General features: G+C 37.2%; 2 protein-coding genes across 3 annotated transcripts in view; both read right to left on the bottom strand.

The window, feature by feature from the left end:
- LOC126725272 (LRR receptor-like serine/threonine-protein kinase IOS1) overlaps positions 1-21,292 on the bottom strand; it is a 33,246-nt gene extending 11,954 nt beyond the window's left edge. For both annotated transcript variants that reach the window (XM_050429835.1, XM_050429836.1), the window contains exons 1-3: positions 21,073-21,292; positions 19,058-19,542; positions 1,363-1,498 (exon numbers count right to left, since the gene is read on the bottom strand). In XM_050429835.1, coding sequence (XP_050285792.1) covers positions 1,363-1,498; positions 19,058-19,542; positions 21,073-21,269 — 818 coding nt within the window. In that variant the 5' untranslated portion in view covers positions 21,270-21,292. The remainder of the gene's footprint in view (positions 1-1,362; positions 1,499-19,057; positions 19,543-21,072) is intronic.
- LOC126727885 (probable LRR receptor-like serine/threonine-protein kinase At4g29180) lies at positions 21,287-25,630 on the bottom strand. The gene is made up of 2 exons (XM_050433786.1): positions 25,343-25,630; positions 21,287-21,609 (listed from the first exon to the last, which is right to left on the bottom strand). Exons 1-2 carry the CDS (start codon positions 25,467-25,469, stop codon positions 21,287-21,289), a joined length of 450 nt encoding a protein of 149 aa, XP_050289743.1. The 5' UTR covers positions 25,470-25,630.
- Between the last annotated feature and the right edge of the window lie 1,565 nt (positions 25,631-27,195).

The following is a 27,195-nucleotide window of genomic DNA, read 5'->3' as shown; positions in this document are numbered from 1 at the left end:
ATGAAGAAAGACATATATCTATATTCTTGCATTACTGAACTGAAGAAGTTCAGTAAATAGTGCATGTAACCATCAATTGAGATATCTTAAAGAATAAACCAATTATTTGGTTATTGCATTTCTTCTCTCTCTTAATATCACAAATTAAGGATAATTTGTAGAGTTTGGATTATTGTAGTGAAGAGAGAAAAAGAAAGAGGCAAATGTATGTGTAAGAGCAAAGAAAACAAGGAGATTTTTTTTAACTATGAGACCTACACAAGGGGAGAAAAAATTAGGGTTTTCTCCGAAACAAGGTTTTTTTGGATACTACAACCATAAAGAGTTGTATCCAGAGTGAGTGGAGATCTTAAGTGAGTTTGTATTATTTTTCAGATAAAAATATTATTGCATTTGGTGTGAATCTCAAGTTACTCATAAACCTAAGAGAATATTGTAATTGATTTTATAATAGTGGATTTTTTGAGTGTGTCTAATGGTTTTTCCCTTCAAGGATAAATAGGTTTTCTACATAAATTTTTTGTGCTTATATGTGATTAATATCTTGGCTTGGTAATTTTAGTAATAATCTTTTTTTTGGAGATTGAATAAAGTTGCTAATTGATTTTCATAATTCACATAAGACTAGATTGACACAACACAATATTCGGCAGTGAGTATGCCTTGAGAAGTTTAGTATTTGAAAATTTCCTTATAACATAGTTATTCTGATCCAATTTGACAGAGATTAGATATTCGAGAGTGATAGCATAGGTGTTCGCTGTGAAGCTGGCTGGTGATAATTGATTTGAATTAATTGTAGCGTTAGTAGATAAAGAAGCCATGGTTGGATATAAAGGTAGCTTTGATACCATGTTAAATTGTTGATAGAGAAAACTGATGACCGAAAACCTAGAGAAAATCAAGACAGAAAGCAAAGATGAAGAAAGGTTATCCGTTTCTTTGCATTGCTGAACTGAAGCTTATACTGTGAGCTATATGTCCAATCTAAACAAAACTACCTCAACTACTTAAATAACAAATTACTACCACTTCTAACAACCTAAGTATAAAAATCACATGTGACTAATACAATCTGCAAAACCCTTAACCAACCGTAAGGGTTAATACAAAAGCATGATTTCCCCTTCAAACGTAAAAGAGATGGCTGCGATACCAACCACCCTTAACCAACCGTCAGAATTAACAGTTCTTTTTCTTTGAGAAGGAATTAACAGTTCTTTTGAAATGTGATACTATCAGTTTTTGTGATGGTCCAACTTTTGTAATGGATTTTTATTTGAGAAACTTTTTTGGTTTAGAAAATAAATATATTAATGAACTTAATTTCATTGATTTAACATGTTTTGGAAGTGCACTCACAGTGTAATGATCCTTGGAGTACTATCTGAACTGCAAGTCAAACCATTCCATAAATATTTATGTGGAACACATGGGTCTCCTTGCCAATCGTCTCTAGAGATCCTGAACGTTCGTTTGATGTCCATGATTGCAGTAACTGTTGTTTACAAGAATTATTATTTGAGAATATTAGGGCTGTAATCGGTTCGGTTCGGTCGGTTTTTTTTTATCCGGCCAACCGAAACCGAAATTTTCGGTTTGTAAAAGTCTTAACCGAAACCGACCGAAATAGTTGAAAAACCGTCGGTTTCGGTTTGTTTCGGTTTCTGTCGGTTTTTCGGTCGGTTCTGGTTTTTGGGCCTGGAGTTTAGGCCAGTTGAGCCTTTGGTTTTTTCCTACTAATTTTTCGCATTTTTCCAGCCATTTTCTCAACTCCCAAACAAATTTTATAACAAAAAAATTCAAAATATACCCTTAACACAACCAAAAATCAAAATAAAACATCTTTTATTCACAATCCAGGTGAGAGGAGGAAGAAAGGAAAAATCAAAATAAAAACATCTTTTATTAGCAAACTCGGTGAGAGGAGGAAGAAAGGGTGAGAGATTGAGGGAAAGAGAGGATCGGAGTGGATGGAGCGGCGGCAGCCAGATCGGTTTTCCTGCATGTGGCTCGTCCGTGCTTTCCGAGGCGTTGCCTGTGACTCAGTATGGGAGAAGCGCGGCCAGATCGGCGATCGGTGTTGGTGGCCTGGGTCGGTTGTCAAGATCGGAGCTCGTCCGTGCATGGCTGGCGATCGGAGAGGTGGATCGGTGATGAGGGAAGGGTAGGCTAAGATCTGGGTGGACCGGTGATTGTGGGTCTTGGGTGTTTGGCCGACACTTGATCTGGGCGGTCGGTGGTGTGTGGAGGCGGCGGCAGAGGGAGATTCGGCGTGAGACTGTGGAGTGAGGCTGAACTTGAGAGAGAGGAGAGTGTGAGACCGTGAGAGTGAAATCTGAAAAATGTGGGAACGTAGGATTGGGTTTTCTAACCTTTGATTTTATACTCTAATTAGTTTTAGTTTAATTAGTTTAATTAAATATTTACTTAGTTTAATTACAAATGATTAATTTAATGGATTTTAAAATGCTATATTTACTTTAGTTTACTTGGTCGGATGATTTGAATTTTGAAAGGAAATGAGGGAAGCCACTGCCAATTTATCATTGAGTTGTATTAAAATGAAAGGATAGATGATGGAAAGGTCCACTGCCCAACACAATGCTGAAAGCAGCCAGCCAATATTTACAAAATATTATATATTTAATATAAAATATAATATAATAATATATTTCGGTTCGGTTCGGTCGGTTCGGTGTATTAAAATTTGAAACCGAAAACCGAACCGAACTTTTCGGTTTTTTACATAATAAACCGAAACCGAACCGAACCGAAACCGAACCGAAATTTCAGTTCGGTTTCGATCGGTTTGAAGCGGTTTTTTCGGTTCTTCGGTTTTTTGCACACCCCTAGAGAATATAATCATTCAAAAAAAGAGTGAAAGGAGAGATTGTGGTTATTTGCTATACAATATGATATCAACAAAGGGGAAAAAAACAGTAAAATGTCAAAACATCTTTCCTTCTGAAATAAATAGCACAACTATATGATTATTGAGTGGCAAGGAGTTTTTATTTTTGTTTTTTGTGAATAAAGATAGATATATAGATAGAAACAAGAGAATGGTTGCAACCCATTTTAATCTTTAGGGGAAATAACTCTCGGAAGAAGAAAGGAGATGGAAATGGGTCCATCCCAATTATAGATAACAGCCCAGCGAGCCAAATTGTGAGAAAAGAAATTTACGTCCCTAAAAAAATAAAGACAAAAAGAATTCTCCAAGAGAGACGGAGCAAGGAATCAGGGAGGGGTTGAGTGAACATACTGCAGAGCTTCAATAAACCCTTTGCAATATCCTTTGAAAAGAACATAGGAATTATCGTGAAAAACTGCTGGCTTGACAGCTTGAAGAGCAGCTTGGGATTCTCCAAGGGTCGGATCCGAGGGAGTGAAGAGATTTGAATGAGCAAAAATAACATCACATAACTCGTTTGATTTTAATCTAACTAGTTTGGGTAGGAGTCCATTTCAAGGTTGGCCTTGCAATCTGAGAGGATCCGACTTAAGCATGTTCAGAAAATGATCTATATACTGATTGCATCTGCATCTTTTCTGGGGTCAGGTATGTAATGTGCAAAGATCGTTTAATTTCTAATTCTCCAAATGTTATCAAAGAGGAATGAAGAACACAATGTGATCTTGCAGCCAACTTCTTACAAAACTTGTAAATACTTTTGAGGAAAAATTGCATATTTCACAATATAAGATAAATGCCCAAGGGAAGCATCTAATCATCGTTACTACAACATATACACATCTTATGTAATTCAACTTGTGCATAGACCTAATATGCATCTCGATGATGCACAAAAATCATTATTGAGTTAATCGTCCATACACGTGCCAATGGGTGTACCTGAAGAACAAAAGAAAAGAACCAATCAAAGGGCACCAGTAGGGTACCGGGCAAAGACCCTTCGAAGGTTAAGTCAGTGATAGAAGAATCTCCAAGAACTCAAGAGTACAAGAGCTAGGGAGAATTCATGTACCTCAAGAAGGGTAAGGTTTGTAGTTTATATAGTGGTAGAGAGCTAACTTGAATCCCTTGATACAAGAGAGTTTCTATGTAGAGAGAATGATCCCAAGATACTCGGGATCACCTTCTCATATATAAGAGATTTGATTGCATTGTAGGGCCTTTAATCGTGATGTGCAAGTAATTTTCATATAAGGATGTGTGAGTGGGCCCTACGCAAGCCCTATGGAAACCCTAGGGGGATGGATCATCAAGATCAGGGATTTGCCTAATCCGTTGGCCCATGGGTCGATCATCCCTTTTGGAGTCAGTCATCCCTTTCGGGCACACCCATACCGATCAGTCAGAAATTATCCCCATTAGCTACCCCCTACTCCGTGAGTCATCGGGATGGCCGACAGGTCACGGAGTTGCCATAAATGCTTTTCCTTAGTGTCATGCATCATAAATAGGGGTAATTATGTCCTTTTGACAGGGCTAAAGACACATGTCAATTTCTGATTTGATGAGCCAAGCATCACGACGCTTCTTTCTCCGCGCCAGACCATCCTATAAATAGCTCAATGCCATTACTATCCTCATTACTTAAAATTTTTTCATTCTGATCCCAAAGCCAAATCGTCAAACCCTTTGCTTCATCGGTTTATTCGTTCGTCCGTTTCTTAGGTATGCTTCGTCGGTTTCCCTTTTTTTTTTCTTTTTCCTCTTACTTCTCTTTCGTTAGTTACATAGGAGGTGGAGTAGAATCTTAGTTTTCATTCATCGCTTGTAGGTGGGAGATGTCTAGAGATAGTGAAGCGACCAGTGATCGTACACCATCAGTCTGCATGGGTTCGGATGATGACTTGTCTAGTCATTCTAAGCATGAGTACAAGTCAAAGGATTCGTCGATTTCTGGCAGGGAGTCAGCGTCTAATTCCCCTTCGGAGGAACCTAGTCCCTCTGGGCGACGTCCAAGGGAGATTGTCCTTGATATCTGGTCTATCCATGATTTTCCAATTGATATGAGTGATGAGGTCTTCAGCAAGCTGAGGCCTCACTTCCAAATACCAAACGATGTGCCCATTAGGAAGGGCGACATAGGGGAGAAGTGCTATGATGGGAGGTCGTCTGATGTAGGTTTTTACAAGACCGCCTTCATAGCAGGGCTTCGTCTACTCCTATTCCCCTGCATCGTTGGTTGGCCTCTTACATGGGCATGTCCTTCAGTCAGATAGCCCTTAATGCTTGGAGGATCTTCATTAGGGCTGAGGTGTTATGGGATCAACTTAGTGGAGGTCATTGCTCCCTAACTTTAGAGGGGTTTTACTATTGCTACAAGCCCTAAAAGCTCCCTCGATCCAAGGGCTTTTACAATTTCATATGTCGTTGGGCTACCTTAAGATTGATATCTAATATGCCTGACTCCAATTGTCAATGGAAGGCTAGGTTCTTCTTCGTGCAAGGGGTCAACTAGGTGTGTCATCCCAACGAGTGGAATAGCATAAGGTCTTTCTACTACCATTCTTGGGGGTATTTGAACAAGTCAAGTTAGTCATTGGTGTTGATGAGCACATTAAGGAGTACCAAGTGTCCCAACCCCATTTCAATGAAATTGGGGGTTACTATAGGGACGGCTTCAAGGACTTCTACAAGCAAGTTGTCCTCATGTTCCCAGATTTAAACTTCTCTCAAATCCAGATCAAGGTTACTACCCCGACGACTTCGGCTGCTGAGCCCAATCCCGATGATGCAGACAATAATGACGAGGTGCTAGTGACCAACGGACCTATTGACAAGACCGACGACCCCAAAGGTTCCAATGATCAGCCAACCAACACCCCTGCCGATGCTTAAGAGATTGTTTTTTCCTTTTTGTATTATTTTTCTATTTCTTTGGTTTGTAATTTAAGAACAATGGTGGTGCCATGTTTTGGACATTAGTTACTTTTTGTCCTTGTTTTGGGCTGATGCTTATATATTTCTACAACTTTATAAAGCTTTTATAATTTTTCTCTTGCATTTTACACAAGTGTTTATGTTTGTCGGTTTTCTCTATACCATATCAATGTTAAGTCAATTGTTGGTTTGGAGGGTTTATCTCAGTATTGGGCACTGAAGGCTACGACTCGTCGGTTATTTCACCCCAACCCTCCTTTCTTTGAGCCGTCGATTTACCCATCGGGTAGGGTTTTAAATTTTGGTAAGGATCAGATGCACGAGGGCATCCTTAATCATTGGTCCATCCCTTAGGTAGGACTTAGGATTTGATCAAGTGCACAAGGGCATCCTCGATCGTCTGTCCACCCTTTAGGTAGGACTTAGGATTTGATTAAGTGCACGAGGACATCCTTGATCGTCTGTCCACCCTTAGGTAGGACTTAAGATTTGATCAGGTGCTCGAGGGCATCTTTAATCGTCTGTCCACCCCTTAGGTAGGACTTAGGATCTGAGCTGCAGGAGGGCATCCTTGATCGTCTGTCAACTCCTTAGGTAGGACTTAAGATTTGATCAGGTGCACGAAGGCATCTTTGATCGTCTATCCACCCCTTAAGTAGGACTTAGAATTGGATCAGGTGCACGAGTGTATCCTTGATTGTCTCACCATCCCTTAGGTAGGATTTAAGATTGGATTAGGTGCTCGAGGGCATCCTTAATCGTCGGTCCACCTCATAGGTAGGGCTTAAGATTTAATTATTGCTCGAGGGCATCCTTGATCATCTGTCCATCCCTTAGGTAGGACTTAGGATCGAATCAGGTGCTCAAGGGCATTCTTGATCGTCGATCCACCCTATAGGTAGGACTTAAGATTTGATCAGGTGCGCGAGGGCATCCTTGATTGTCTATCCACCCCTTAGGTAGGACTTATGATCTGATCAGGTGCTCAAGGGAATCCTTGATTGTTTTTCCACCCCTTAGGTAGGACTTAGGATTTGATTTGGTGCTTGAAGGCATCCTTGATCATCGGTCCACCTCAAAGGTAGGACTTAAGATTTGATTAGGTGCACGAGGGAATCTTTGATCATCTGTCCACCCTTTACAGAGGACTTAGGATCCGATCAGGTGCTCGAGGGCATCCTGGATCATCTATCCATTCCTTAGGTAAAACTTAGGATTAGATCAGGTGCTTGATGGCATCCTTGATCGTCGGTCCACCCCATAGGTAAGACTTAATATTTGATCAAGTGCGTGAGGACATCCTTAATTATCTGTCCACCCCTTAGGTACGACTTATGACCTGATCAGGTGCTCAAGGGCATCCTTGATCGTCTGTCTGTCCCTTAGGTAGGACTTGGGATCTGATCAGGTGCACAAGGGCATCTTTGATCGTCTGTCCACCCTTCAGATAGGACTTAGGATTGGATTAGGTGCTCGAAGGCATCCTTGATCATCTGTCCATTTTTTAGGTAGGGCTTAGGATTAGATTAGGAGCATGAGGGCATCCTTGATTGTCAGCCCACCTCGTAGGTAGGACTTCGCTTTTATAAACCTTCCTTCATTGTGGATAATAATAATTCCATTTGAAAATAACTGAATGAAATGTCGATAACTTGCTGTCGTTTATCGGAAAAATCGGTCTGTCAACTATTTAAACAAAAACTTAAGGGAAAGTGATAACGTAAGCGATAACAAAAGCTATATCACAAGCTGCTGCAGATGCATTATTGATAGTTTTTTCTGAGGTGCTCAGCATTCCAAGGATGGTGTAGCCTTTGCCCGTCGAGTATTTCCAAGTAATAGGTGCTCTTCCTATTGCAATCAATGATTCTATATGGACCTTCCCAATTAGGTCCTAATTTCCCTTACGTGGGATCTTTTGTGACCGTGGTCACTTTCCTCAAGACAAGGTCCCCAATGCTAAAGTGTCGAGGCTTCACCTTGGTGTTATAGTGTTTGGCCATAAGGTCTTGGTTTCGGGTCATTTGTTGCTTAGCGGCCACCCTTACCTCGTCCAGCAGATCCAAGTGCAAACAAATCTCCTCTTCATTCTTCCCTTCGTCATGGTGAGCTATCCTGTAGCTTGCTATTCCCACTTCCGCGAGGATGATAGCCTCACTCCCAAATGGTAGACGAAATAGTGTTTCTCCTGTGGGTGTTCGAGCGGTTGTCCTATATGTCTATAAGATGCTTGATAGCTTGTTCCGCCATATCCCCTTTACCCCCTCCAGCCGAATCTTGATCAGTTTGAGCAATGATCAGTTTGTAACCTCAATTTATCCATTGACTTGTGGGTGGGCAGGTGAAGAGTAATGGTTTTTGATCCCCAATTGATTGCAAAAGTCTTTGAATGCATCGTTGTCAAACTGTTTGCCATTATCAGATATAAGGACCCTAGGGATCCCAAATCAATAGTTGATGCTCTTCCAGATGAAGCTACGAACATTCTTTTCCATAATGGTTGCTAGTGGTTCTACTTCTACCCATTTGGTGAAGTAGTCGATCCCCACAACTAGGAACTTAAGTTGTTACATTGCCATTGGAAATGGTCTAATGATGTCCAGTCCCCATTCAGGGAAAGGCCATGGGGCATTCATCGGGGTGAGTAGTTTGGACGGTTGCCTTACAACATTACTGAAGTATTGGCACTTGTCACATGCCTTCATGTAGGATTTGGTATCCTTCTGCATTGTAGGCCAATAGTATCCTACTCGTATAAGCTTGTGGTCCAATGATCGCGCCCTTGAGTGGTTTCTGCACACCCCTTTATGGACTTCCCTCATGACATGCTTTGCTTCGTCAGGGATCAAACACCTTAGGTTTGGTCAGGAGAAACCTCTCTTGTATAGCATATCCGCTATCAGCACGAAGTGTGCTGCCCAAACTTCCAATCGTCGGTATTCATCGCGGTCTTAGGGAAGTGTCCCGTTCTTAAGGTAAGAGATGATCGGAGTTGTCTAGTCAGCACCCTTTGAAATCATCTGTATCTCCAATTCCTCAATGGCGGGGGAGTACTGAATGAAGGATAAGACCTATCGATCGATCGTAATGTGTTCCACAAATGCAACTTTGGCTAATTAATCGGTGCGTTCATTTTCTTCTCTTTGGACTTGTAAGAATTTTACCACAAAGGTTTGATTTGTCCGTCTTCTAATAAGGTCGAGATACTTTTTCATTTGTTCGCCCTTGGCTAATAATCCCCATTGATATGCCTAATGACAACCTGGGAGTCGCTATGAAGGATAATTGATAGGGCCCCAACTACTTGGCTAAATCAAGCCCTATGAGAATGGCTTCGTATTTGGCCTCATTATTAGTCATCAAGAATTGGAGATAGACAATACATTCGATGATGTCCCCTTCGGAGGATTGAAGGACCACTCCAATCCCTCCAACACTTTTGTTGGATGACCCGTTTGTTTGAACTTCCAAGGGGTTGCCCCCTAGTCGTCAGTTTCGCCCATCATGAATTCTGCGATGAAATTAGCTAAGGTCTGGGCTTTGATTGCGATCCTCGGGCAGTACCATATGTCGAATTCACTCAGCTCTATTGCCCATAAGACCAACCATCTAGTAGCCTTAGGATTATCCATTATTTTCTGTAGTGGCTTATTTGTTTGAACCACTATGGTATGTGCTTGGGAGTATGGCCTGAGCTTGTGGGTTGCTATGATCAAAGTGAAGGCTAACTTTTCCATGAGGGGATATCTCTCTTCTGCCCCCCTTAGTGCTCGGCTAGTGTAGTACATGGGCAAATGTACGCAATCTTCTTCTCGGGTCAGGGCTGAATTGACGATTGTAGGGGATATGGCAAGGTATAGGAAGAGCTTTTCATCCGTTTTGAATGGACTTAAGAGCGGTGGGGACACCAAGTATGCCTTCAACTCCTCAAATGCATTCTGACATTCGTCTGTCCATTTAAAAGCTTTCTTTAGAATTCTGAAGAATGGCAAGCATTTATCCGTCGCCTACGAGACAAATTTGTTGAGTGTCGCGACTCTTCCGTTTAAGCTTTGTACCTCTTTGAAATTCTTTAGAGGGCTAATTTCTAGGATTGCTTAGATCTTATCGGGGTTGGCTACGACACCCCGTTGGGATACCATAAAGCCAAGGAACTTTTCCGATGATACCCTGAACACACATTTGCTAGGATTAAGCTTCATTCTGTAGAGGTGAATAGTTTCAAAAGTCTCCCTAAGATCATTCAGGTGATGGTCCTCTTCTTTGCTCTTCACCAACGTGTCATCTATGTATACCTTGATGTTTCTTTTGGTCTATTAGATAAACATCCTATTTATGAGCCTTTGGTATGTTACCCCCGCATTCTTCAATCCGAATGGCATGACCTTATAGCAAAAAACTTCTTGGCTTGTGACAAAAGATGTCTTCTCTTGGTCAGACTCCTCAAACTTGATCTAGTTGTAACCAGAGAAAGCATCCATGAAGCTTAACAACTGGTGTCCAATCGTCAAGTCTACAAGGAGGTTAATCTGTGGGAGAGAGTAACTATCCTTTGGACATGCCTTATTTAGGTTGGTGAAGTCCACACACATCCTCCACTTGCCATTTGCCTTCTTAACCATTACTACGTTAGCCAACCATTCGGGGTAATAGACTTCTCTAATGAAGCTTACATCCAACAGCTTGTGAACTTCTTCAGCTATGGCCTTATCCCTTTCTTGTGTGAAAACCCTCTTTCTTTGTCTAACGGGTGGAAAAGATAGGGAGACGTTGAGTTGATGGACCATGATATTTGGGTCAATCCCAGGCATGTCCTCATGGCTCCAGGCAAAGATGTACAGGTTGTCCCTTAGGAAAAGGATCAACCCATTTTGGACCAAAAGGTTGGCTTGCGTGCCGATGCAAGTGATCCGATCTGCGTGTTTGTCATCCAGGGAGATGGTTTCTAATCCCTTCATCAGTTCTACCTTCACTTGTCGCTCCTCAATGTTCATGGTGGTCATTTGTTCGTCCTTCTCCAACATGGCTACATAGCATTCTCGAGCTACCATCTAATTCCCACAAGCCTTTCCTATCCTGTAATCCGTAGGAAACTTCAATAGTAGGTGATATGTGGATGTGGCTACATACCACGCGTTGAGTGTTGGTCACCCGATGATGGCGTTGTAGGCTGACAAGCAATCCACTACCAAGAAGGTAACATCCTTGGTGATTTGTTGAGGATAGGTGTCGATGGTAATCGAAAGCATGACAGATTTGAAGGGCATGAGCTTTTTCCACCAAAGCCCACTAAAGGGACATTCGATGGCATAAGTTGTTCCTTACTAATCCTCATCTGTTGGAAGGCTAGATAGTGGAGGATGTCGGCTAACTTCTGTTGTCTACTAGGACTCGTCAAATATTAAAGTCTGTAATGGTCAGATTGATCACCAAGGCATCTTCATGGGGTGGTGGACTCGTCGAGCATCCTCCTTAGTGAAGCTGATCACTTGGTCATTCATCCAATTAAGCTTAGGCGAACGACCGATAAGTTGTACATTTTGCACCATCCGTAGGTAGGTCTTCCTTGCCTTCCTTGAGGATATAATCAATGTGCTCCCCCTAACGATCACTCTTATCTCTCCAAGTGGGGCCTTGGGTCATTCCTTGACTCGTCGATTTGGCTCTTGGTCCCTCGGTGGGTTTTCTCCTACTCTTTCTCACCCTATGAACCGTTGCAATTTTCCTTGTCTAATGAAGGCTTCTATCTATTGCTGTAGGTTATAGTAATCGGAGGTGTCGTGCCCATAGTCATGGTGGAAGCGACAGTACTTATTCCTCGGCCTTTTGTTTAGGTTGCCCTTTAGCTTATTGGGCCATGCCAAGGCGGGGTCGTCCCTAATCTACATCAGGACCTAATCGAGCGGGGCATTAAGCGGAGTGAAGTTGGTCATTCGTCTGGGAGGGGCCTTGACCTTCGTTCGTCCCTTTTGTTACCAGTTCGGGTTGCCTTCCTTCCTCTATCCAAATGGGGATCGTCATACTTTTCTCGCTTCTTCAATCTGCACCCCTCTAGCGATCACGGCATCTTCGGCATTCATATACTTCATGGCTCAGTATAGCATACCAGCAATGGTTTTCAGATCATTCTTATAAACAGAGAATAAAAACTTTCCGGATCAGAGTCCATTGGTAAAGGCTGTGACCGGGACTTTATCGTCAGCTTCAACGATCAATAGTGCCTTCTTATTGAACTGAGTGACGTACGACCTCAAGCTCTCGTCGTCTTGCTGTTTGACATTTAAGAGGCTTGCCAAGGACCTCTTGTATCGTTGACCTCCAATGAAATGTGTGACAAAGAGCCCACTTAATTCTTTGAAGGTTAAGATGGAATTGGGGGATATCTTGCTGAACCATACTCGAGCTGGCCCTTTGAGTGTGATGGAGAAGGCTTTGCACATGATCTCGTCCAAGACTCCTTGTAGGTGCATAAGGGTTCTGAACAATTGTAGGTGGTCGAAGGGGTCCTTCGGCCCATCATATGCCTCTACTTGTGGCATTCTAAACTTGGCTAGCAAGGGGAAGGATGTGACTGGTGTAGTGAAGGGAAAATCGATACTATGGACTAGTTCGTCCAAGCTAGTAGACACCCGACCCTTCAGGGCATTCATCATCATATCCATTTTCTCTTTTATTGTCTGCATCTCTTACGTCATGTGCAACACGCTGACTTCCAGCTCAGAGGGACGATTGGTATCCTGCTAGTCCCGTCCACTAACGACATTGCTTTCCTCTTGGTCGTCCCTCTCTTGGTGATCAATTGTTAGGGGACAATTGTTGTCACGTTCGTCCCTTTCTTGTTCGTGATTTTGTTCATTTCGTTTCCAATCATTCCACTACTCCAACTGTCGTTCCAATTCATGGTTCCATTAAATGAGCCATTCAACCGTTGCAGTGAGGGTTTGCACCTAACTCTCTAATGCGTTGGGTGGGTTTCCGGTCTCTTGGTTGGTGGTGGCAATTGATCGTGTCAAAACCATACAACTCTTTGTCTTTGAAATGATGATATGGCTTATCACTCGTCCCCATAGACAGCACCAACTGATGATGCACAAAAATCCTCAATGAGTGGATCATCCACACATGTGCCAATAGGTGTACCTGAAGAACAAAAGAGAAGAACCAATCAAAGGGCACGGTGGCGTACCGGCCAAAGACCCTCCGAAGGTTAAGTTAGTGATAGAAAAATCTCCAAGAACTCAAGAGTACAAAAGTTAGGGAGAATTCACGTACCTCAAGAAAGGTAAGGTTTGTGGTTTATATAATGGTAGAGAGCTAACTCAAATCCCTTGATACAGGGGAGTTTCCTTGTAGAGAAAAGGGTCCCAAGATACTCGGGATCACCTTCCCATATATAAGAGATCTGATTGCGTGGTAGGGCCTTAGGTTGTGATGTGCAAGTAATTTCCATGTAAAGATGTGCGAGTAGGCCCCACGTAAGCCCTATGGAAACCCTAAGGGGACAGGTTGTCAGGATCAGGGATTGCCTGATCCGTCGGCCCACGGGCCGGTCATCCCTTTTAGGGTCAGTCATCTCTTTTGGGGTTAGTCATCCCTTTCGGGGTCGATCTTCCCTTTTGGGGTTGATCATCCCTTTTGGGCACCCTTATACCGATTTGTCAAAAATTATCCTCATCACATCTAATTATTGTTAACTTTTAAATTCACCTTCATGTAGTCATGTTTTGGTTCCTGGACCTATAACCAAGTGGCAACTCTTTCAGCTTTTTTTAAGAAGCTTCATATACTCTCAGGCTCGTGCTAGCTTTGAGTCTAAAACCACTTTTAGGGAGATTAAGTGCCACACACCCCGCCTTTGCGAGAAGGAACTGACATGCCAATATGTCATCTAAAGGGGGGTACAAAACACAGAACTTACAGCCTATAATAATACTGTTAACAAAAGCACTGGTAAATCTTCATTAGCCATTGTCTACTGCGTGCCCCCAAAACATGTGTTGATGCCCATTTTTTGAATCCATGCCCAAAGGCCCATACGGAGGAAAATCCAATGAAAAGCAAGGCCTAAAGACCCACCAAGAAGACCGAAGAGCAAGAAAGGTCCAAAGAAAGAAGTGCAAGGGAAAGGGATCTGCAGCAAAATACAAATCAGCCGCAAAATACAGTTCTTTGACAGAATGGCTTCAGCAAACAAAGATAAATTGGGCCCAAGACCCTTTTGATCCAGTCAACATTATCTGGCCCACAAAGGCCCAAATTCTTTTGTATAAAAGGATAGGCATGAAAACTGATATGAAGAAGCACAATGAAAAGAAACAAGGAACGGCAGGAAGTGTCAGCAGCAGGAATCATGTGAAGGAAAGAAAAGCCAAACCAAATGAAAATGACAAACGTAGCAGGAAACGCGTGAAGAAATAAGACAAAACACGCAGTAGACCAAAACAAAGCTAATCTGCTATGGCAGAAACGGCGTGAGAGGCAAACACAGAAGATAGTAGAGCAAGCACAGAAGGGTCAGGGCACCACCAACCTGTACCCAGCCAATACAAGGGAGGTGGGCCCACGATCAAGGGGATTCAAAGGGTGTGGTTTGGTGGTGGGGGGAAAAAGGGGTGTATATTTGGTTTCCTGCCGTGACTTCTTTTGGGAAATATATCTTGTTGGGATGGTATCTTACCCAAAAGAAGTAATAAATGGTTGGGACCATCGGATGCATGCCATAGAGCTAGGTAGTGAGGTAGAGGTATACAGCAGGAACAAACAAAAGGGAATTTTGTCGTGAAATGAGTAGTGGTGCAGCAGACATGAACTGAACAATGGCAGTGATCTGGGCAACCAATGGGTGAGTGGGTAATCTTGAAAGAATACCCACAACAAACCAAAAATAGTTGGTGAAGCCCTAGGGGTAAAAAGGAGAAATCTCATTGAATCAGTTCGCTATAAAAGGAAGGTAACCATGGTAGAAAGAGGGGACCGAATGGAAAAGGAAAAAATAGGGGAAGAGAAAAAAAAAAAAACAGGGGAAGAGAGAAAAACACTAAAAGAGGGAGACCCAATGGAAGGAAACGCTTAAGGGGGGAAAACCCATGGTAAGAGAGTAGTAAACACCCAGAGAGAGGTACCTAGGAAAAGGAAAGACTAAAAAAGGGGAACAACCCACCGCAAGAGAGTAATAAGAAACTAAGAGTAAAGAAAGAACGGAGAGAAAGAAAGAAAGTGGTAAAACAAAGAGAGAAAATACGGCAGGAATAGGGGCATGCATCAATAGACCATCTTTTCCCTCCCTCTTAGCAAACCCATTCTTTGATGTCCCCAAAAGTAATAACTAGTAGCCATTTAGGTCTATTCTCCAAAATGCACAACTTTGATGGCAAAAGCCTATGACAAGGTTGTTCAAGTTGGGGTTTGGGTTCTTTCTTGGTTTACTTATTCTATGGGAAGATTCAATATTTGATCTTGATTGCAAATTTATTTGATTTCTCTCATTATAAATTATATCTACTGTATTTAATCATTCTGTCGTAACACGTTTTTATCACGTCTACTGCATCAATTGTCCTGCTGTGATATCTTTACTTGTTGTACTAGTTATTTTGCTGTAGCACCTTTTCATTATATTTACCATGTTAGCTATTATACTAGCTAAACCTTTTCTGCAGAAGCTTTCTTCTTTATTTGTTATTACGTATTTTACTATTGACACAAACTAATCATTATCCTACCATAAGTATACATATATACATATATCTTATTTCTCATGTTCTGCAAAATATATTTTATATATGTATATGTGAATACGTATAAGTATATATACTCATATATGTATGTATATATTTGAGAATATGCTAACCCATTTAAACTAACATTTGTTTGATAAGTATTTTCTTTGGGTTTTAGATTTGTTTATGTGCAGGAAGTAGAAAAGAATTTCTGCAGTAAAAATGAAGAGTAGTCATTCACATTGCAAAAGGTTTTACTGCACGGCAGAAGGCTTTAAAGCACAACAGACAGCTTTAAAGCACAGCAAAAAACTTCAATGCACAGCAGAAAGCTTTACTGTACAGCAGGAAGCTTTATTGCACAGTAGGAAGCTTTATCGCACAACAGAAAGTTTTGCTACATAGCAAAAAAGTCAGTCCTGTTGCAGAAACTGGAGAAACGTTTTTTTTTTTTTGGCGGCAAAAACTGGAAAAAAGTTCTTTTTGTGGCAGAAACTAGGGAAAAGTTACTTTTGCGGCAGAAACAGAGGATAAGCACCACGTTCTGCCCGCCGTAAGTGTGTTCCTAGTAGACGAGACAAAGTTTACGCACAAGCTTGGCCAAATTGAGTTGCACTTGGACCGGTCTCAACTCTCTTACTCAGAATACTCAAGCCCAATACCGTAGGAGGTAGCCCAGCCCATTTTAACCACAAAAATGCCCACCACAACATGCTTTGGACTTGGTACCTTTACCTGAGCTTCCCAGAGTGAGTCAAGCTATAGAAAATATAGTTGACCGTATTCAAGCTATGCATAAGAGGAGGTGAGACAAAAACTTAAAGTTTCTAATGCCAAGTACAAGGAAATTGCAGATAAGAAGAGACGTGAAAAGATCTTCAATGTCAAAAATTTAGTGTTGGTCTACCTTCGAAAGGAGAGATTTCCTATTGGTACCTAGAATAAATTAAAGGACAAGAAGTATAGGCCATTTCAGATTACTAAGAAGATCAACAACAATGCTTATGTGGTTGGACTCCCATTAGACATGAATATTTCTTCTTCCTCAATGTTGCTAACCTATATGAGTACTATCTTCGTGATGAGCTAGACAGTGAAAACTCAAGGTTGAGTTCTTTCCAAGTGGGGGAGGGGGGATTGATGTAAAACAAACAACAATAGCCTTCTTGGAAAGGCGCAAGCAATTTTGCTATTTTTAGTAATATTTGTTCCTTTAATAACTTTTGCGAATAAGGTCCCGTTTGTTTTAGGACAACCCTTAAGGACTGTAGTTTATAATTTTCATTTAATTCAATTTTTCCATTTTTGGTATTTTGCCACCTAATCTCGTGATTAGTGCGAATTAGGCTTATCTAGGGGCTTTCATAGTTGCCCTTGGTTTTCCAAGCCGCCTTAGGTTTTCTAGCCACCCTAAGTTATCTTTTTACTATTTAAATGTATTGTAGCATGCAAAGTCAATTCAGATTATTACTTAGTCTATTTTTTTCTCTGGTGGATTCTAGATCTGTCACCTTGTGGATTTAAGGGACCCCTCGTGAATTTACGGTTTATTGCCAGAAACTAACAGTTTAGTTTCTACTTTGTTAAAGAGAACATCATGTGTGCTTTCTTCAGGCTTCCGCGACATCAAGGTGCTTGAAGTGTAGGCCTCCTTGATTCTTTAGACGACACAGATCTATGTTCTTTTAGGAAATTCAAGCACACCCTTAGATATAAGGTATTCTTAGTCTCTTATACTGTACAACCATTGGTTTATTTGGTCTATAGGTTAATTAGTTGCTCTTAATTTGGAGAAAGGGCTTCTGATCCTTACTTCCTGGGATGCGATTTGTACTTCCACTGGTTTTGAACTACTTTGCTCAACTTCGGAAACACAACATTTACACATGTTCTCTCTCTTCTCTCTGTTTACAAATTTTTTATTTATTTGTTTTGTTTCCTTCTAGATTTTGAGTCTAAAATGTTTTTTTATTCTAGTTTCTTTGAATTGCATGATTTTTTAAAAATCCTTGGTCAATTTAAGAAGTTTTATATATATATATATATATATATATTTTAAGTTAGGTTGTTTTACCATGCTTTTCTTAGGCAATGGTATGTGAATCATTTTTGTTTATATATATATATATATATATTATGTAGATGGTTGGGTTCAAGTTACACCTTTTGTAACTTCAAGAAATGTTATGCATCTAATTATTGTTACCACAACATATACGCATCTTATGTAATTCAACTTATGCATAGATCTAACATGCATCTAATTATCGTTAATTTTTAAATGCATCCAAGCGAAGCTAGAGGAGCTTGGGCCTTGGGTTCCTCGCAGTGAGAATATTGTAGAGAGAAGCAACTTCCCTCCAAAGAAGGCTCAATCGATCGGTTTGGTAGCATGCACATCCACAATAGAGGTTTTAGCAGCTAAGACGTTCGCAACGTAGGTTGATATCAGGACTTTCAGCTCTAGTGACTCATCATAGAGTTGGACCCAACAATTAAGACAAACCCAAATATGGACCCATCAACTAAGAGAAACCTAGATTTGGACCCAATTCTAAACAATTGTCCACAACCCCAACCCACCTCCATGGCTGAACACAACCACAACCACCAGGCCATGGTATGAGTCACCATTGCAGTGGTTCTTCTCTCTGCTCTCTTGGATTCTTTGCCTCTCATCTCTTTGGTTCCACGAAGGGTAAACACCACGAGCAAAGAGGCCACAGATGGCAGTGATTGATGCCACCACAGTTGGTAGCCGCCTTCTTTTTATTTTTCAATTCTTATTTCGGGTTCTATATGGGTTTAGGGATTGGGTTTCATTTTGGTTGTTAGGTTTTGGGGTTAATCGTAGATCCATAGGTTTGGTATTTAGAGTTTTCAAGGGTTGGATTTTGTGTACATTTGATTTTTATGTTTTTGTATTTGGTTGCTAAGAAAGTGTAAGAAATTGCATGAAAAGTTGTGAATGTTTCTACCCAAAAAAAAAAAAAAAAAAAACCTATTTTTTTAATTTTTTTTTTTTCATTTTAAATGCTGATGCAACAAATTTTTAATGATTATTATTCTATTAGCCACCGTAAGCTTAAGTATGTTAGTTGTGTTTGCTATGTGATACGTATATATTTTTCGTTAGTGAGTTATTAAAAATGATCAAATTAACTGTAAGTTGAAATAACAAGAATTAAATTGACTATTATTAAAATATAGAAACCAAATAGAGAGTGACCCCAAAATAGAAAAATCAAAATAGTATTTTCTACCTAAATTCTAACCAATAAAAGTTTTTTTATTTTTTTTTAATTCACCCACTACAATGTTATCGCTATTAGTAGAAGATTTAACAACAAACACTAAATCATTTGTCCGCTCATGTTATGTAGCCCTCAATGCTTTAATTGTTGTTCTGTCTAGCTCAAAACAATATTATATAACAGCAGTATTTGGTTGAGAAAAAAAATAAATAGATAAAAGAACATACCGTCTGCGTGGTCAGTTGGTTTATACGGGAGAGGAGCTACTGTGTAAAGCTCAAACGCGTTTAGGATGGGAGGAAGGTCGGACTCCATTGTTGCATCAATAGAAAAATGAAACGGCGATTCGAATGTTCGATTTGGACATATGGACAAAGGCGTTAAGTATTCAAGAGTTATCAGTTTAGAGGTATAGTCCCCCCGATTCACAGAAATAATGAATTCTCTTTTCTTGCCTTGCGTAAGTTCAGCAATTTCAGCGAAGTGAAAGCAAACATACCATCTAGTATAAGAGTTTCCAAATTTGGAAAAACTCAAGGTATTATTGTAAGCTCCACTGGCTTGGACTGCGGTTCTTAACACCTGTGCTGGTAGTTTATAACCATCATTGCTGTCGTGCACGTCAATAACTGAGGAGGTATTGATTCGCACCGAGTTATAATTAAGTGTACCATAAATATACCAGAGGCGATCATAAACATCTTCCCTGTACCTTGGACAGAAAAATCTCAGTCACATTACAATTTCCCAGACATAAGTATATGATTAGAAAAAAGAAATTGTTAACATGTTTTTTTTTTTACAAGATAGAAGCTCTATATATTCTAGTCTAATCTAAGTGTATAAGTGTGTGAAACTTCCTCCTAAAGACTTGAATCCTGACCTTTGCCCCCTACACATCACAATCACTTATATTTGTGGAGTGGTCATCATACCAATTCTTAATAAATCATTTTAAAAAAATTTTAATATCACTTTCAAGAGAAATTTAAGAAACTATCAAAAAAAATTAATTAATTTTTTTTCTCATAAAAAGTTTCTTAATATATTTTTTAAACCAATGTCTTTAAAGCATTCATTAACTTTTTCCTTTAATAAGAAAACAGAAAAAATAAAAAACTATAGCATATTCAAATTGGACCTATAAAGCATTGGTATAGCAAATTAATTATAAAAAAATTCGTATTTTAGGATAAGAGCCTACTTTTCCTGTTTTAATTAATGATTTTTTTTTTCTTTTCACCCATATTGATCATATTCCTTATTTCAAATCTTATTTTATTTAAATATTATTTCTTCATTAATTTTTTATTATTCCTTTCACTCTTTAAAACACTAACTTTATAGTTATCAAAATACACAAATAATAAACAAATATTTAGGGAATAAATAATACTTCCTAAATAGGGTTCGATTAACAGGTGCCTTTAGAGTGTTTTGTTAATGGACTATTTTAGGAAAGTTTTAATACCATTTTTGTGGAAAATATAAAAAATTGTCAAAAAAGTTAGGTTATGTTTGGTAACAGTTTTTGTTTTCTATTTTCAAAAACTTGTTTTTGGAAATATAAAGAAAAACAATTTTATTGTATTTTTTAAATTAAAAACATGTTTGGTTAGTTGAAATTAAAATATATATATATATAGTTTTTTGTAAAAAAAAAATAGAAATACTAAAATATGTTGTTACTAGAATTTGAACTTTAATGTTAACTCATTAAATGAGACAGATTCATTAAATCAAATGTGTGTTTTTATTGACTTTTGAAAATTAGAAACTGAAAACAATCTTTAGCATGTTTTTAGTTTTCTTTTCAAATTAAGTTTTGACAACAGTTTTTGTTTTCTATCCATTTTGAGTTGCCAAATAAGTTTTTTAGTCTAAAAAATAGAAAATTATTTGTGAAAACAGAAAATAAGGAGAAAAAACAGTTACCAAACATATCTTTAGTTACTTTTTTCTTTTCCCATAAAAATTTTTCAAAAATATTTTCTGAATTAATGCCCTTAAGGCATCTATTAAATTTTTTTTCTCCTAACTATAGGGAGTAACTGTAGCTAAAAGCCTAAAACCCATCTTTGAAGGAAAATAGTTAAGCTGATGGGAGTAGGTTTTGGGTGTTTTTTTTTTAATCTTGTTTTGATAATCCATTTTCACCCTTTACCTACTTTTGGTAATCTGTTACTAATGCTCACGAAACAAAATTATAGCTAAAAATAAATAAAAATTATAGCTGATTTACCTGACAAATTCTCTATCACTTAAGGTACCCAAGTCATATCGCCATGAACTAAATTGTGCTCCGGAGTCAATCGGATACATGGACTTGCTTAATGGACGTAATTCCAAGGCGGAAATGAAGGGTATTCCAGACCCCGTGTTTATCAAACAGATCAATATGGTGTCAGAAGAGGGAACATAAATGAAATCTGGGTACATTAGGTTAGATGCACCATTTAATTCCACTGTATACGTAATTTACCCCAATGTATACGTTGAATTTCGGAATTTGATTCTTGTTGTCGTAATTTCCATATTGAAAGAAAGCCCCGATGAGATAATTGCTGTTTAGGTTTCAAGGTGTAACAATTCTTTGTTCCTTGCGGAAAGCTTCTCAGAGTATTCGCTTGCCGTGCATAAACAGGATTTGAATAGTAGTACTCAGGGGATATATCGTTATTTGCCCCAGTATCTATAAAACTTGTATCTGACTTGTAAAATATACCAGTGCTTTCATCCACATAATCGCTATCTGCCCCGCAATCAATGCTTATGAATCCTATATATTTTATGCCAAAAAGGAGAAATATAAATTTAGTATACTGAATCACTGATCAATATGGAACAGTCAAGAAGAATTTGAGTTCGAAATTCAAAATAATAACAATAATAATAAAAATAAAAAGTAGGCCAGATTAATCACCCACACTTTGGTCACTTCCGAATTTTTTGAAAATTTGCTTTACTTTTTCTTAATTTAAAATTTTATCATCATCAACCATGTTAGGTGAGTTGGTACTTCCCCAAGCCTTAAAGGTTTGAGGGGTTCATGGACCCAAATTTGAGTGGTCTTGGGGTGGGGAGGGGTGGGATTATATTGTCGATTGTCAAAAAAAAATTTATCTAAATTTTAAAATTATTGATTCAGTTAACGAGTGCCCTTAAGACATTTGTTAATGAATTATTTTTATAAAAAAAAATTATATCACTTTTATGAGAAATATAAAAAGTTGTCCAAAAGTCCTGATAATATAATTTCTAAACCAATGCACTTTTCCCAAGTATTAGGAATTTTGTTTAAGTTTAAATGAAATTCTATTTCAAACTAGGGACTATAGCTAATGGCATTTCTTCTATTAAAACCACACATGAATTTGTGAGTGTTATTATTTGGTTGTTCAAGTTCCTATGACTCTGTGGGTTTTAGTTAGCTCGGCTGGTAAAGTCTTTGATGGTTGAACAAGATATCTGGGGTTTAATCCCCGCCTACACCAAAAACCGATTGGTGTCTTGGTCTAATGATAAAGAGATATCATCAGGAACAGACGCTATAGGTTGAAACTCTCTAAAAAAAAAATATATATATATATATATATATTTCCCATGACCCTCCAATAAAAAATTAAAAAAAATAAAAAAATAAAAAAAAAATAAAAAAAAGTTAGTGCCCTGTGATGTATGGTTTAACAATTCCTTATTCCTTGTGAAAAGCTTCTCAAATTACTTATCTGCCGTATAACAAGGATTTTGGTAGTAGTAGTAGTAAGGATTAAAAGTTCCTTATAAATTCAAAATACAAAGATTCCAAGGCCAAAAGAGGAGAGTCCTCAATCCAGACTACATCATAAGAAACATGCCTAGCATATCTAGCTAATATGCTACAGAAATATTACTCTCTCTATAAATGTCCGACTGGAAGCATATATTAGTTCCTTTGTCCAAATAATCTTCTGTTGCCTTAATTTATGCCTATAAATTCTAGAAATTTTATGCAAAGAAAAAGAAAATGAAAAAGAGAGAGATATTGAGTTAGATATAGCAGTCAATGTGGTAAAACCTAGTAGAATTCAGTTTAACTTAAGGCCCCGGGGGCTAGTAAACAAATACTTTTCGAGCTTTTTGGAAACAACTTGTCTTCCTTTTAGATAACTTATCAGTTAAAAAATAAAAAATAATTTAAAAAATATATAGAAATTATGTGGTAGTTTAACTGAAATCTAGTTTCTTTTTTCTTTTTCTTTTTCTTTTTTTTTTCCTTCATTTGAGCAATAGGTTTTAAGTAACTGATTTTTTTATAGCTTTTTACATACAAGTTTATTATTATTATTATTATTATTATTATTATTATTATTATTACTATTACTGTTGTTGCTGTCGTTGTTTGATTTTTAGAAAATCTATTTTTCCATTTGTAGATATGTAACTCTTTCAGATGATTTTGCTTATAATGTTTCTTTTCTTTCAAAATAGATTTGATCTAGTGTTGGTTAAATTTTTGTGTTCATTATGTTGTATTTGTGAAATTTACAATATTTTGGTAGTATAGGTTTGTTGGTACTGTGGATTTTGTTCATTTTGTTAGATTTTGAGAGAATATACTATATTAAATGTTTGTATGGGGAATTAATTTTATATTCATGTACAAAAATTGTCATTTTTTTAATAATTTCAATATAAAAATAGGAATTTATTATATTTTATTTTACAAACAAACGAAATGACTGAAAAATATTTGGAGCATATATTTTCAGCAAAGCAACCAAACACTATAAAACAAAATATTTTTCTTAAAAAGTTTTTTATCCATCGGAAATGTTGTATATATTGAAACGAACGTGGCCTTAGTATTGCTTGGTTATTTGCGTTACCTGCACCTGACATGCACCTTTGGTTGTTATATAAATTATTACCAAAGGCAACACTTGGTTTTTTATCAACATTAAAAAAAAAAAAAAAAAAAAAAAAAGAAGGGCCAATACTTGGTCTTTGAAGTCATCTAAGAAATCTTTTTTCTTCTTTTTCTTTTTTTTTTAAATTTAGAAAGAGTCATCTAAGAAATCTAAACAAGAGTAATAATAAAAATAAAGATTATGACGAAGTAAATATGTTTCAAAACATTCAAACATTATTTAGATTTTGTGGAATTTTTTTGGGGTCACCCATTTTATTGAAACATACATTAAAATTATTTGTGCATTCGTATTTTTATTTTAGTTTATGTTTCACTTGTTTTGATCAAAAATTAAAGAAACTTCAAAAACAAAATGCATGGCAACCAGGAGTTCACCTATAAATTTTTGTTTGGGAGTCATTAATTCTGTAATATAAATATGTAATTATATATAACATATATGCATTTAATTATAGATACACATGCATATACAACTGTATGTATGTAAACTAACTCCGCATCAATTTTCTTGATTCAATTTCATTTTTCAGAATTTTATAAATTATAATTTTCAATTGGATTTCATTATATATATAAATTATAAAAAATAATCAATGAAAATCAACATACAATATTAATAATTTTAAAGACTTAATTTTTATACTAATAAAATTAATTTGCCTTAAATATTTGTATTGTCTCTAAAATTTCTGTGTTTTATTCTTATTTATAAAATAATTTCTGTTTCTTAATGTATATAGAAATTTCATTTTTTTTTTTTTTTTTTTTGAGATGTGGAAGTTCAGTTTTTTTTGGGTGCACCCCCCAAAAAAAATTTAAAACATTTTTGTAAACTGATTAGTGAACTTTTTAAATTATCATAATGAATAGATTTATTTAAAAAAATTTTGATGAAAGAAAGAAAAAGTGCCATATTCCGTATAAGGTATTAAATTATTAGTTGTGGAACTGGAAATTATATAAATTTCAATAATATACTTACATATTATTGTCATAAATTAATTTCGTTTGACAGTTATGGAGGCCAAACATAGTGAATGACTGAATGGTATAGATTTTTTCAAATTAGAAATGAATATTGTAAGGGGTACGTAAATGTGTAATTAAAGAAAAATAGATTTTATTTTATTTGATTTATATGGAAAAGAAAAATAGAGTCATAATCATAATTATGGGTATATATGTAGGTAAATATGTGATTTTAAGTTAGCACTTATGCAGGTTCCAATTAGCCCAACTTGTAAAATATTTTTTTTGTTGTCGAACTAGCAGAGACCTTAGTTCAATCATACTTATATTAAAATTAATTTGTGTCTTGATTTGATATATGCATGGAGCAGTCAAGCAGATGTCAAATGTTCAAATCATATCATATCTATAAAAATAAAATAAAACAACAAAATTCTATTGTATTGTGATTCTGAAAATTTCTGCCTCTACATTTGCTGAGGCAACAAATTATTCCAACCAAGGAAAGTACAAAAACTAGTCATTAAGAAAGGTAAGTGGGGAAAAGAGAAAAATAAAAGAAAAGGAAAGAAAAGAAAGAGAAAACAAAATTGGCTGACTGAGTTGAGTATTAATTCATGGCTAAACATACCAGGATTATTGTCTCCTTTAGCTAGTTTCCAGTTGCCAAGAATACCAATCACCACAAAAACGACGAGCCATGCTCTCAGAACAAAAATCGATTCTAGTGCACCATCCATGCTGGTCTTTCTCGGCATATTGTGCCTACTCACTCGTATAGAAGATTAGATCCAAAGTTATAACTTATAAGTGCCTAGCGATAATTTCGGAAAAGTGCCTAGCGATGATGACTTTTAGGCCGTAAAGCAGCTTTGAGAATTCTCTAGGGTTACATTTTTGACAGAAAAGAAAAAGCGTTTGGGAAGCGATAATTTCGGAAAAAAAGTGCCTAGCGATAATGACTTTTAGGCCATGAAGCGGCTAAAATAGCCAAAAAAAAAATATATTATTTTTCGAAATTATTAGTGTTTTATTACCGTTGGAGAAATATCTAGTAATCTACAATTTTTTTTTTAAATTCAAGTTTTAGAAACTCGAGTTTGACATAAAACTCGAGTTTAAGAAAATTGAGTTCTATAAAAAATGCCACATGGAACTCGATTATGTGGAAGTCGAGGTCGTTGCAATGTGTTACTCGAGTTAGTACACTCGAGTACCATGTAAGAAACACAGCACTAATACAGCCACAATTTTTTATTTATCTAAATTTTTTTTTTTCCTCATTGGCTTTCAATTTTGTTTCTAATTCTTTCAGGTGTGGGTTTCTCTTTTTTCTTTCTTTTGTCAAGGTCACATGGGATGGGAGGCCACAATTATTGACTTATCTAATTCTTTTTTTCTTCTCATTGTTTAAACATAGGCAAATAGTTTTCTCATTGGCTTTCAGTTTTGTTTCTTATTCTTCTAGGTGTGGGTTTCTCTTTTTTCTTTCTTTTGTCAAGGTCACGTGGGATGAGAGGCCACAATTGTTAACTTATCTTTCTTTCTTTTTTTCCTCATTGTTTAAACACAGGCAAATAGTTTTCTCATTGGTTTTCAATTTTGTTTCTTATTCTTCCAAGTGTGGGTTTCTCTTTTTTCTTTCTTTTGTCAGGGTCATGTGGGATGGGAGGCCACAATTGTTAACTTATCTTCTTCTTCTTTTTTTCTCATTGTTTTAACACAAACAAATAGTTTTATCACAAGAAACTCGAGTTTCATAAACTCGAGTTCTAAGTGGACTTTTGAGTTCAATGTCAAACTCGAGTTTGTGAAACTCAAATTTCAAAAAAGTGGTACATTACTACATATTTATCAAACAATGGTAAAACACTAATAATTTTGAAAAATAGTGGTATTTGGCTATTTTTGCCCCCATAAAGCCGCTTTGAGAATTCTCTAGTGTTACATTATTGAAAGAAAAGAAAGAGGTGTTTGGGAAAGGGAAGGAAAGGAATCTTTAAAGCTCTTTTAAATAACGTTCAAGAATTTAGAGAAAAAAAAGCTATAATGTCTGGCTGTATCCTAGGGACCTTGTGTTTGTAGTGTTTACTCTCTTCCGTAGAAGGGTCTTTCCTTATTTTTACCTTTTAATGAAATTTCTATCTTTAATATCAAAAAAGAAAAGAAATATATATATAATTTTTTTTATGGCAAAAAAAAAATCTATAATTTATTGCCCAAACCTTATAAAGTTAATATAATTTTTTAAGCACAATTCATTACAAAATGACACACTCAAAATCCAAAAAAATATTTTCCCTTAAAACACTATTGTATAAAAGTTCTATTACTAAAACTTTACAATTACACATTTTAATACTTATAAAATACTTAGGGTCCATTTGGTTGAAGGAGTGAAAAAGTTGGAGGATAGAAAATGGGGAAGGGATAAAAAAGTAGGAGAATAGAAGAGATTTAGGTTTTTCTCATATGTATATGATT

This window comes from Quercus robur, chromosome 5, assembly GCF_932294415.1.
Source record: "Quercus robur chromosome 5, dhQueRobu3.1, whole genome shotgun sequence".
In the NCBI taxonomy this organism is placed as follows: domain Eukaryota; kingdom Viridiplantae; phylum Streptophyta; class Magnoliopsida; order Fagales; family Fagaceae; genus Quercus; species Quercus robur.
The sequence above is the reverse complement of the archived record's forward strand: the minus strand, read 5'-3'. Positions and strand labels throughout refer to the sequence as shown.

Coding starts and splice junctions, on each gene's coding strand:
- LOC126727885 (XM_050433786.1), bottom strand. CDS start 25,469: ATGCCGAGAAAGACCAGCATGGATGGTGCACTAGAATCGATTTTTGTT. Junction 21,610..25,342: donor TAAAGGAGACAATAATCCTG/GTATGTTTAGCC, acceptor TAAAATATATAG/GATTCATAAGCATTGATTGC.